At 45.4% G+C, this 13014-nt stretch overlaps 1 protein-coding gene across 9 annotated transcripts in view; it reads left to right on the top strand.

The window, feature by feature from the left end:
- NALCN (sodium leak channel, non-selective) overlaps positions 1 to 13014 on the top strand; it is a 294176-nt gene that overhangs the window by 272122 nt on the left and 9040 nt on the right. For 8 of the 9 annotated variants that reach the window (XR_004346630.1, XR_004346629.1, XR_004346631.1 and 5 more), the window contains 7 exons: positions 2974 to 3042; positions 3979 to 4127; positions 5403 to 5496; positions 7156 to 7288; positions 7930 to 8045; positions 9895 to 10052; positions 12647 to 12797. Coding sequence is in view for 5 of the 9 variants with exons in the window: in XM_032610834.1 (XP_032466725.1) it covers positions 2974 to 3042; positions 3979 to 4127; positions 5403 to 5496; positions 7156 to 7288; positions 7930 to 8045; positions 9895 to 10052; positions 12647 to 12797 (870 nt within the window). In the remaining 4 variants the exon portion in view is untranslated. Of the gene's footprint in view, positions 1 to 2973; positions 3043 to 3978; positions 4128 to 5402; positions 5497 to 7155; positions 7289 to 7929; positions 8046 to 9894; positions 11591 to 12646; positions 12798 to 13014 lie in introns of those variants that run through there. The other variant, XR_004346632.1, reaches the window with a different exon arrangement.

The raw sequence follows: 13014 nt of genomic DNA, 5'->3' as shown, positions 1-13014 counted from the left end.
ATTTGTCTTCAGTGATCTTTTGTTCCCTGCTCTGAACTGGGAGTATATTTTCATAATTTACCTAGTCCATATGCGCATTATGAAGGTCAAGTATCTGAACTTCTTCTAACTGTAAAGATTATACAAGCCCATAACATTATTTTTTTTATATACAGCAGGTTCTTATTAGTTATCTATTTTATACATATTAGTGTATATATATCAATCCCAATCTCCCAGTTCATCCCACCATCCCCCCCCATAACACATTATTATAAATACTTTCTTTCTTTCTTCTTTAGTCTTCCTTGATCCCACCCAAAAGTAATTGGGTGGGCTTATTTTGCCCTGCTCTTCTGTCCAGTATCCCATCCTCTCCAGTGTTAGAGTCATGCAGGAAAATAATCCCTAATGTTACTGACCCCGGCTAGCTCAATCAGTAAAGCATGAGACTCTTAATCTCAAGGTCATGGGTTCCAGCCCCATGTTGGCTGCCACATAGGTGCCAAATAAAAGCCAATACTCGAGATACAAGTGTCGGTAGGAAAGGAAAGGTTGCTTTAGTCAGGAGGCCAGCAATCTGGGGAGAAGGTGGACTCATGTCCCAAACAACCAACTCCCCACTGCCAGCCAGGGGGCGAGAGCTTTTAAAGGGGAGTTTCAGGGTTGTCTAGGTTGAGGGAGGGGGCTATGTGCAGAACAGCACTGTCAGCTCTGACAATCATCTTGAAATTGGTCATATAGTGACCTGAATATTATTTATAGCCCTTGAGGAACTAAAGGTCCTTGACTTTGTTTAATGGCTAAACTATTATTACTTTGTCTTGTTTGACTGCTTTCCTTTGCTTCTGCATTTTCTCACTTCTCCAATTAAATTTATTCTTTGGCTAAAGTTTTTCTACAGACAGGAGTCAGGCAGAGGACATGGGCTGGGGGGGCAGGAGGTTCTGTTACGGGAAGGCCCCATAGGGTCCTGCTCAGTTACACTAACACAGAGAACCCCTTTACACACCACAAAGGCTTTGCTTTAGGATGAAATTCCTGTGCTCAGGAAGATGCTGAGTGTCCTTAAAACAGTTGTCACCCAAACTTTATTTCATGTAGGGTCCATATATCCATTTCCTTAAACGACAAAGGATCCAGAGCACTAAAAAGCTGCACGTCACTGTGCCAGCAATTGAGAAGAATGTAATGGGCAAAAACAAAGACAGTCACTGCTCTCATGAACCTCACAGCCTGGAATGTTAGATCGGTATTCATCAAATGCCCCCAGGTCAGTGAGGATTACAGCTATGGTGAGGGAGATGGAGAAACACGTGTCCCTGTGATGACACAGGAGAGTGCACGATGGCTTCATCAGAGAGATCCTGGAAGGCATCCCTGAGGGAGTGATGATTGGGATCAGTCTGTAGGGTGAGGGGAGAACATTCCAGGCAGCTGTCCCTATGATGGGAGGGTTTGGGAGGATAGACAGTATGACTGGAGTAGAAGGAGTGAGGGGAACGTGGTACAAGATCTGGTTGGGTAAGAGGTGTCAGACCTCTCAGGAGCTTGTAGTCCAGGTAAAGGATTAAGTCATCATCTCAGAAGCTGTGGGATGTCATCCCTTCCAGAATGCAAAGAGAGACGGTATCTACAATAGGCTCTGAGCTAACATGGAAAAGAGGAGCAGCAAAGCCTGTGTTTGTATCTTTTTCTAGACAAATTGTAGCCAAAAGCTATTCGGCCCAAACAGGAGAATGAGTAAACTTTCTAATTCCGGGTGTCCCCAAAGAGGATATCACATACCCGAAAGGCCAGCTTGCCTCTGCCTGACTGCTTCTGCTCTTCACCAAGAACCTGTGGTCCTGGAAGGTCATTCCTTCTCCACTCTATTTTGCAGTGGACTGTTGTGAAAGAAGACGCAGTCCTTGTTCCCATCCAAAGATGCTTCTGTGCAGACACATTCATTTCTTTGCACCTCACCAAGGATCTTCCCTTCCTGGGGGCCATCTGTGACTGTTGTCATTTGACTAAGCAAGGCTCCCGGGGAATAATCACGCCTTGGCATCAGCTTAATGCCACTGTCGTTACTGCACTTGTAACCGGTGGGGTCTTTGTTCTCAGATGAAGCTTTCTTAGTCATAGAGCACACTGAGTCTTCTCTTTTTTTTTTTTTAATTAATTTTTATTGGAGTATAGTTGCTTTACAATACTGTGTTAGTTTCTACTGCACAGCAAAATGGATCAGCTATACATATACGAATATCCCCTCTTTTTTGGATTTCCTTCCCATTTAGGTTACCACAGTGCATTAAGTAGAGTTCCCTGTGCTCTACAGTAGATTCTCATTAGATATCTATTTTACATATAGTATCACTAGGGTATATGTATCAATCCCAATCTCCCAATTCCTCCTACCACCCCCCTTTCCCCCTTGGTATCCCTGCAAGAGATATTACCAAGTCATCTCTTGCTGCCACACACTTGAAGGAAGAGCTGGATGTGTATTCAAGAGGGAGGACTTCTCTGAAATCATCTCAGACGAATGTGCATGTGGCCGGCTTCAGCTTCCTTCAGAGAGAAGGAAGCTGAAACTGATCCCTGGCAATCTTTTCCAACACCAGCACCCCCTCTGGTTGTAGAAGGAAGCCAGGATTCTTTTATCTCCTGTCTCCCTCGACTTCTTCACTTGCATTGTTATCCTAGGGTTTTCTCGCTCCTCAAAGGACCTGGTCACTATTTTGTGTAAAATAAGTTTTAAAATACAGAATTCAGCTGAGCAAAACAGAGACGAAAGTTTCATGTAAGATTTGATTTTATAGCTAATATTTATTCATGAGTTTTGGCAGTGACCTTTTCAGCACCTTTTTAAGATACATTTCTTAGAGGAATTTTCACATTTTATTAAACTCATTATTCAGTAGACTTCACAGAAGACTTAAAATGAAAAATGGAACTGTAACAAGATTTTTCGTGCAAATTGCAAGAGGCTCTCCTCTGTTTAAATTTCAGAACGCGTACACCTACATGATGGGCGCGTGTGTGATTGTCTTCCGGTTTTTCTCTATCTGCGGGAAGCATGTAAGTACACTGTGAAGATGCTGTCATAGGTCACGTGTACACTGAAGAAAGGAGTGATGACTAACTGACTTTAGCTGCCCTTCTGGGTCTCCAGGGCTGGAGTTAACAAATTCCTAGACATCATAAGTCAAAATGAGCAAATAATCAAATGAATCGGTAGCTTAATTGTCTTGTGATTCGTTTCCTGACATTTGTGTTATTTTAGTTATTCTAATTTTCTGAGTGAACTCAATCATCAACTAGAGATAAAATGTCAGGCACAAAAGCAAAGACTAATGGTCTTTCTTAATGCTTCTTTATTTTTAGTTTTTATTTTTAATAAAGTTAAATAATTTTACTGCAAAGAATCATCTTTAACAAATATTCATGATCCTATGAGTCCAGATTTACTGATGTTCTTTGTTAATGTTCAATACATTCCACATATATTTTTCATTTTTTACAGCACTGTTTTCTTTTTTGTTACTAACTTTATTTCATGTAGGGTCCATATATCCACATAATCAGTATGGTAAATATTTGATGGTTATTTGGTATTTTACCATCGTTTAGTTTTGTTTTTATGATCGTCTGTTTGTGGAAGAATCCTGGGTCTGCTTGCTATTGGCCAAAAATGCACAGCCTGTATAATAAAGAGGGAGGAAGAGAAGAGAAAAATAGAAGGCTTAAAATATTGTGGTGGAACTTTTATTAATTTGGCCAAAGAGGCTGAAGTTTGAAATATGAGCAGAATTTCTTTAGGTCTAATGGTATTTAATAAAATTCGAATTTAATACCAGATAGGAAGCAACTTTCAAGTGATAACCTTGAGAATCACTTTTGTGCCAGACTGCTTAACTGTTACTTACTTCCCGGGTTCACCATGGCTTGATGAGATGAATGTCCCCTCCCTCCTTCTCTTTCCGCATCCCCGCCCCCACCCTCACCTCCACACAGGTGACGCTAAAGATGCTCCTGCTGACAGTGGTCGTCAGCATGTATAAGAGCTTCTTTATCATAGTGGGGATGTTCCTGCTGCTGCTGTGCTATGCTTTTGCTGGAGTCGTCTTATTTGGTACTGTGAAATATGGAGAGAACATTAACAGGTTGGTATATAGTTATCTTTCTTTTTTTTTTTTTTTTGAGGTACGCGGCCTCTCACTGTTGTGGCCTCTCCCGTTGCGGAGCACAGGCTCCATACGCGCAGGCTCAGTGGCCACGGCTCACGGGCCCAGCCGCTCCGCGGCATGTGGGATCTTCCCGGACGGGGGCACGAACCCGCATCCCCTGCATCGGCAGGCGGACTCTCAGCCACTGCGCCACCAGGGAAGCCCTATTTATCTTTCTATTCAAATATTAAGCAAACGTTTTTAGTAATGAAATCATGGATACATATCTGCATGTGTTTTAGACAAAGATGGGGAGGGGGAAGCAATCATTTGGAAATTAAAACAAAATAAAATGGCCAAATTTTAAATGACATTTTTCTCATTGAAACTATGCATGCTTACTGTTAGAAAATTAGAAAATTCAGAAATAAAAGAAAACAGGGGCTCCCCTGCTGGCGCAGTGGTTGAGAGTCCGCCTGCTGATGCAGGGGACACGGGTTCGTGCCCCGGTCCGGGAAGATACCACATGCTGCGGAGCGGCTGGGCCCGTGAGCCATGGCTGCTGAGCCTTTGCATCCGGAGCCTGTGCTCCGCAACGGAAGAGGCCACAGCAGTGAGAGACCCGCGTACCGCAAAAAAAAAAAAAAAAAGGAAACAGAAAGAATCTATAATTCCACCACCATGCAGGAATAACCACTTCTAATATCCTGGTGAATTCCAGCAATTCTTTTATCCACATACTGCCAGAAATGATACATTGTTTTTTTAATTAAACAATTTTGAGATGGCTTTGTTTTTTTTAAGCAAAACATGGGAAGTTAGGACCCCCAAATTGTTATATGTGGAAAGCATTTTCCAAAGATTGTCTTAAATTTTGTGGAACCATTTCTGAGTGTTTTTTTTTTTTAAGTCCTTACACAGAAAATTAAATACAAACGTGTCTTGTTGCAGAGATCACTTATTTGATATATGGTGGCCCCATCTTTTATAGCATAATCCACATAAAAGAAGGAATCACTTCTAATTGTCAACGCTTGCTTTCTCAGTCATTAAAGATGAATGGCAATAAACTGCTGGCACCATGCTAGGGTTGGACTATTGAGATAGCTATACTTGGAGGCAAGTATAAATAAGAAACAAATAAGAGGGTGTAACCTTTGGAAATGGTAACTTAGCAATCACATTTGCTCTAAAATCCACGTGTTTTGGTGGTGACAACCCTTACATGACAAACCATATTACTCACATTCTGGTTTTTTTTCCTTAAATTAGGCATGCAAACTTTTCTTCAGCTGGCAAAGCTATTACCGTACTGTTCCGAATTGTCACAGGAGAAGATTGGAACAAGATTATGCATGACTGCATGGTAAACGTCCCCTCATCGCTCGCGATGCCTTCACTTAGAAGCAGATAAAACTCTCTGGTGATACACTATAGGCAGCACCATCCTTGTAGCATCTAGACTGTGTACAAAACACATATCCTGGCCCTCTAGTCCGTAAAATTGCATTCTTTTACATTACAATACATGGACATACAGGAAAAATTTCCAGTGAACCCAAGTCGAGCTATTGTAGTTCCATTCAACAAATCTGCATTATGTGAGCATTGTTCTTTCCCTCCCATCTTTGACATTTTGGCAGTCAAGTACAAACAGGAGAGTTCCACTTCTTTGACTTAATTCAACAGATATTCACTGAGCCCCTGGTTTGTACTGGCCCCTGTACTAGGTGCTCGGTCTTCAGCGATTCCAAGGCATTCTCGAGGAGTTTATGTCGGGGGCTCTGAGCAATACTCTCCCTCAGCTATCCTCACTTCCAGAGCCTAATTCTTCATCATCCTTCAGGTCTCAGTTTAAAGCTCAGTTCCCTCAGGAATCCTACCCAACGCTAAGGCTGCTGGTTCTGTGTCCTCCCAGTGTTCTGTATTTCTCCTTTGTAGTGTGTAGCACAACTGCAGTGAGTTATCGGCTTGTTTATTTCAGCTCCCTCTCACCCTCCGGACCAACTGTTAAAAGAAATTTCTGCAAAGATGGCAATTCAGTGGCCACCACCTATGCGTGGTCACTGAGCACCTGAAATGTGACTAGTGCAACTGAGGAACCAAATTTTCAACTGTATTTAATTGTATTGAATGTTAATGAACGTGCATTTGGATTTAGATAGCCACGTGGAGTTAGCCGCTACCATGCTGGACTGCAGGGTTCTAGACTGTCAGCTTCATGGCAGAGGGAAGGGGTCTGGGTCCTGCTCACCAGCCTGTCCCCAACACTGGGCATAAACCTGGCACATAGGAAGACCTCAGGAAATTTATGCATGAATGAGTGGGGACAGAATTCACCAAATCAAAAATAATACAAGGCAGAATTAAATAAATTCTAGATAAAAACAAGCAGAATGCCATGGAAATGCAGAAGAAAGAGCTAGTCTCTCTGACTGAAAGAAACCAGAAGGTTCCTCAGAGGTGTTGGGAGTTTTACTGGGCCAGTGAAGAATGGGGAGGCTTTTGATAACCGGAATCTTGTGCCATTTAATGATATTCCATAACGATGCTCCAAGAACGAGGGTTACTGGCTTTTCCTTACACAGTTTGAATGTGAATTTGCTGTGTGTAGCAAATCTTCCTAAATCTTAACCCATTACTTAAGTCAGAGTTTTTTTTAAACACCTTTTTCTCTGACTTTCTGCGTTTTGCATCACAGTGACTACTTACTCTTTGGGGCTAGTGGAGGTGGCAGAAAAGAGTGTCTGTCTCTTGAAGGAAGGGAGTTCATGTTCATTGTGCTTCTAAAATGGCAATGAACTTGGGATCCTACAAGACCAAAAGCATAGTATAAATGAAATATTCTTTTTTGATTTTTGCTACAGATGAGGTACCCAATGTATGGGGCCTTTGAAAGATCACTTTGAAGTTACTTATATTTTATATCGTTAGGAATATGTTCACAACTACAGTCAGTTAACGGAAATTTGTAATCTTCTCTCCTCTCACCCTGTCCCCCCGCTTCCCCGCCACGGGCCCACAGGTCCAGCCCCCCTTTTGTACTCCAGATGAATTTACATACTGGGCAACAGACTGTGGGAATTACGCTGGGGCACTTATGTATTTCTGTTCATTTTATGTCATCATTGCCTACATCATGCTAAATCTGCTTGTAGGTAAGTGATGTTCATTGAATTATTTTTCAATCTCTTTAAACTCAGGTTATTAGATAATTATGTACAATTTCCAAGTAATTATCCTGGATTGCTTGGGGTGGGTGTTTTATGGCATTAATTATAAATTGTTGCCCCTCGGTCCAGAAGCTGAAAAGACCTTTGAAAGGCATGTAAATGACAGTTGATTGCAATTTGAAGAGTTGTTCTATTTATTATGATCATTAATTTCAAAAGCCCTTCTCATGGATTCAGTTGGACAAATACCAGGGAAGGCTACCTTTCCAGCCTTGAAATATCACATTTATTTTTTCAAAAGATATACACTGTCCCCCCAGATGTGGGACCATCCAGAACTCAACTTGACCTTTAAAAGCTGCCTTGGAACTCAACTAAGAATTGAAGCCAGCTGGCACGAGCATCTTTAGACACAGGATGCGTGTTTTGGAAAGGTGGAAGCTGGATAAATAGCTCAGTCCAAGTGTAAAACATGCCAACTTGGAAACCATACTAAAAGCCCTTTAATAATTTGGCTTATAATGTAGGTGATAAAATTCATTACTTATAATAGATGTACTTTTTCTGAAAAATGACAGATTAGCATAATTGTCTAACATCCCCATTTTTCTTTTTTTTTTTTTTAGCCATAATTGTGGAGAATTTCTCCTTGTTTTATTCCACTGAGGAGGACCAGCTTTTAAGTTACAACGATCTTCGCCACTTTCAAATCATATGGAACATGGTGGATGATAAAAGAGAGGTACTGTCTCATGCCTTACCCCTACCCCAGCTGCCGTACTGCAGACATTTCAGTGGTTTTGTTGTTTTCAGTGGACATGTATTGAATTTGGAAAGGCCATTGCTGAATTGCAGAAAGCTGTCATTGACAATTTAGAAGAATGTACAAGGAAGGGAGAGGGACAGAATAGTTCCCCACCGTGTCCTTTCCAACCACAAACGTCCTCTCCTTCAGATATTCAGGAGGTTGGCAAGGAAAGGAAACCAAGGGAGCTCTGAAGAGACCAGCTGGGGCTCAGGGCAGGGAGGGGGGTGAAGTTCAGATCACCAAAGCGACAGTATAATACAGATTCACGATCACCTCAGCTCTCACACAGCAATGCTGATTAGAAGTGCAAAGCAGTTATTTAAGTGGTTTCTGAAAGTTATCATTTCGGACTATTTGAATGTTTTCATCATACATCTTACCCAAGACTGCCTAGAGTCAGGCAGAGCAGCAGAGGCTTCCCCCTCCCCCTTCTCCTAGCAAAGCTTCGGGCGCGGTTCCAGGCACCAGGGATGTGACAGTGAACGAGGTGGCAAGGTCCCCGTGCTCACAGAGCCTGTGTTCCATTGCGGGCAAACAATAATGATTGTAATAATTATTGCTGTTTCAAGAAGTTATAAGCACTTTGAAGAAGGTGGTGGCACGGGACAGAGTGGTTGGAGGTGGGGGGCAGACGCTTTGGCGGGGTGGTCTTGAAGGCCTGGCTGAGGACGTGTTATTTGACGTAACACCTGACAAATGAGGAAAGTTCAGCCATGGGCAGACCTGGGGGAAGATCTGAAAAGAGTTTCTGGAAGATACGACTGTAGACACAGAGACCAGGGAGCCAGGGGCAGAGCAAACGGGGTCCTGGACCAGAGCTGGGGTCTGCACTGCCATGCAGGACTTTCTCCAGCCCCTGGGCTTGCTCCCTCTCTCCTTAGCGGCCCCCAGGCACTGGCCTGGGGTGGGGGGGTTCTTCCGAGACAGTGACCTGCGTGTGCAGGTGTCTGGCCCTGTCTCTGTCTCACCTGGATCCACTTAGGTCTCCGTAACTGCCACCGCAAGGAACCTGCTTTCCATTGACACACACGGAAGGCGACACCACCGCTCACACGTGTAGACATTCGTAACGGACAGGAATTCACGGGCTACCAACATCCCTGCCTCTCACCCAACTCCTTAACTCAAAGTCACAGCCAGGCCGGCACAGTAGGTTTTGTTGCCCTGAATGGAGTGACATGTGTTAGGTCCTCGGAATCTGCATCTGCTCCGACCAGCAAGAGGGCAGATCTGGGAGCCCCGTCCTGCTGGATGTAATTGTCCTAACAACAGAGAAGCCCCAGAAAGGAGTGGTCTTTCCCTAGAAGGGTAGCTCTGAGCCCATGGTTCGAAGTCCCCAGCATCTGGACTAAGTGAAGGATCATACACACGTGTCAGCCCCATTTTTTCCGCTCCGTGCATTACTGGCCCACTTGGCACGTGTGTTAGAGAAACAGGTGAACACAGCTGAGGCAGTGCAGGGGGCAACAGGAAGAAGAGGGAGCACAGAAGCTGAGCCCAGGGGAGGCCGAGGGTCCCCTCTGCCTCTTCCTTGCCCCCGCATGGCGGCGGGACGCCCCCTAGAACCAGAGATGCTCCAGCAGCAACTCCACAGGCTGGGCTCCTAATCCCTGGCTCCCCTGGGTGCACAGAGCCCCCCGGCCTCGGGGAGGCCAGAGGCTTCCTTGTGCTGGTGCCGATTATGTTAGCTTTTGAGAGCTAGCTGTGGGCTTCTTTGCTGTGCAAACAGAACCCCAAGCGAATCATTGTGGCCTGTTTCCGAGTGACTGTGCTCTGTCACCAGGGGGTGATCCCGACTTTCCGCGTGAAGTTCCTGCTGCGGCTTCTGCGGGGGAGGCTGGAGGTGGACCTGGACAAGGACAAGCTTCTGTTCAAGCACATGTGCTATGAGATGGAGAGGCTGCACAACGGCGGTGATGTCACCTTCCATGATGTGCTCAGGTACCGCGGTCTACAGCCCTGCGTCTCCACTGCACAGGGAGAGGAGCCGGGCTGCCCCTCATTCCGCAGGAAGGAAGCGGTCCAGGAGGGCTGGGCACCTGCTCTGTTCCTCAGGCCCCTGTGGTCAAGTGCGAGCTACAGCCCCCGACCTTCTCACTCACGGGTCCGGCCACAGTCGGCCTGGCCCACCTGGGGACGGTTGCCCCTGGTTGGTTGGCAAACCCCATTTTCCAGCCATTCATGAGAACCCAGATGGGACAAAGGGGCACACAGAGGCTTGGTCCTTTCTTCTCTCTGAGAGGCTTCTGTATTATTCACTAGGATTGCTCTAGCAAAATACCATACACTGAGCCGTTTAAACAGCAAGTTTAGTCTCCCGGCTCTGGAGGCTGGAGGGGAATTCAAGGTGTCAGCAGGCTGGGTTCCCTCTGAGGCTGTGAGGGGGGATCTGATCCAGGTCTCACCCAGCTGCTGGTGGCTTGCTGGCCATTGTTGGTGTTTCTTGGCTTGTGGAAACATCACCCTCATCTCTGCTTCATCTTCACAAGGCGTGCTCCCTCTGTGTGTGTGTCTGTGTCCAGATGTCCCCTTTTATAAGGACTCCAGTCATATTGGATTAAGGACCCACCCTACTCCAGCATGACCTCATCCTAACTAACTACATCTGCAATGACCTATTTCCAAATAAGATCACACTTCAAAGTACTGGAGGTTAGGACTCCAACATAGCTTTTGTTGAGGGGAAAACAATGCAACCCATAAGAGCTTCTTAAACGGGAGTCCATGGATAGAATTCAGAGGTCCGTGGTCTTGGAAAGGGAAACAGTTACATCTTTCACTAATCACTCACTGAAATGCAGCATTTTCTTCAATGATATACCTGTATCTTTGTCACCAGTAGAGATCACAGACATTTTCACACGCATTACTATGTGTCTGATATCTTAAAATATCCGTTATGCTCACCAGTTCTGAGTAACAGTAGTCATTTGACCTCAGCTAGATGTTATTATTTAATGTAATAATACAGAAGCACTTATGTGACTATGTCATCACCTTTTCAAAGAAAATACTTTGAGAACTGTATTTCGATATAACCGGTTTCCTTTGTGATGCAGATTTTTTTAATGCATTTAAAACCTTGTTCTAAGAAATGTCCCATCAGCTGCACTGCCAAAGGATCCATGCCCCAGAAGAAGTCAAGAACCCTCCTCTGCCACCAGTAACTATTTTCATCATGTTGCTTATACCTGGCAAGTTAAAATGGTGGGTATTGTGTCAAATTTCAGGAGCATTGAGGCGTGCAGAAATACGTTGTGACTGGAATTTGAAAAAAGACCAGAACAGAGGAAAGATCTGGGAGAAGTTCTCTCAAGTTATCGATTTTACCTCCCTCTCTTCACTTCTTCCTAGGGGAAAGCTAAAAGGCAGGAAAAGATGAGGCAGAAAACACCGATGAACAGCAAAGGATGCCATCTCTCTCAGAATGTCACTCCGTCTTCCCTCCTAGTGACAAATATTTTTAGGCTGAAAGTCAGGTGCATAGATGTATCACTGTCCCTAATAATTAACACGCAGCCTCTTTGGATCACATTGGTGTGTCTGATGACATGGACCCAGGCGAAGTTGATGGTGGCATCCTTTGCCCCTCCCTATTCCTCTAGCCCTGGATATGATGACAACTGTTCAACAATGATGAGATTCTTGATGAGGCAGAGAAGAGAGGAAGAGCAAACGTGCTTTCTTCGCCCACGGTGGGAAGAACCTTAGCAAACAAGAGTAGGTCATTGTACCAGGGCTGCACCTGCACGGGGAGGGCCCCTCCGGCGCCTCCAGGCTGTGATCTGGACTATGGAGAGGGTTCTGAGCTCGAAGCTCGGGGTAGGCAGAGGCTGAGCAATAACCTGGGTACCGCGGCTGCACCAGGTAGCACCAGAAGGCGCTGTGCCTTTGGCTCTGAGCCCCTCAGCCTGGACGCATGAGGTGCCTTATTGCCCAGGGGCCCCAGTGCAGCACGTTAGCTGTGTTGCTTTCATTTGCCACTGCCTGGGCCTATTGTATCGAGGGCCAAATGGGAGTGAACGTTCCACCCTGGCTTTGCACCCATCTAACATGAATGAGGAAGATGTAGGGGGCAAATGAGTTAAATTGAGAGGGAAATGGCAGGGGGGATTGGATGCATGACCCACAGCCAAGCCTACTGACCATCACCAATTGGATCTGAATGTGAAGAAAGTATAGAAAGAGCAGCCTTCCTTCTCCAGGGAAAGTTCCAGAGTCTTAAGCAGCTGATAATGTAGGTCAGGGCCTAGCCTGGACATTCTGTTTCACAAACGCTTACAGTGTTGCAAGTACCTTGCCAATACTAGCAAAGCGAACTTCGTCACATAGTAAGGTAGGTCTCATGACTCTCCCCGTGTGACAGATGAGGGTAGAGAGACAGAGAGGTGACATAACCAGCCCAAGCCCTCCAGCTGGTCAGGGCTGGCGTCCAGATGTTACATTGGTTGGATGGATTGATGTTCTCTCTGGATTCTAAGAGTCTAGACCCCAGGGACCTCAGAGCTCATCACTGCATGTTTCCCCCCCACCAGCATGCTTTCCTACCGGTCGGTTGACATCCGGAAGAGTCTGCAGCTGGAGGAGCTGCTCGCAAGGGAGCAGCTGGAGTACACCATCGAGGAGGAGGTGGCCAAGCAGACCATCCGCATGTGGCTGAAGAAGTGCTTAAAGCGCATCAGAGCCGTGAGTGAGCCGGACCCGTCAGGCTTTACTCCCTCCTCCCAAAGGAGAGGGGGAAGGAGGGTCAAACGGAAAGGGCTTCTTCAGCACGTACGCTGGAGCCTTCTGTGATCACCTTATGAGCCCATAGCCACGTCACCTTTATCCACTTACAATGATTCAAACCTGAATTCTGGTCCACCTTCAGCCATACCCTCTTGAGCAAAGTCCATAAGAAATT

This window comes from Phocoena sinus, chromosome 18 (assembly GCF_008692025.1).
Source record: "Phocoena sinus isolate mPhoSin1 chromosome 18, mPhoSin1.pri, whole genome shotgun sequence".
NCBI lineage: Eukaryota > Metazoa > Chordata > Mammalia > Artiodactyla > Phocoenidae > Phocoena > Phocoena sinus.
Note: the sequence above shows the minus strand (reverse complement) of the source record. Positions and strands in the feature narration are given on the sequence as shown.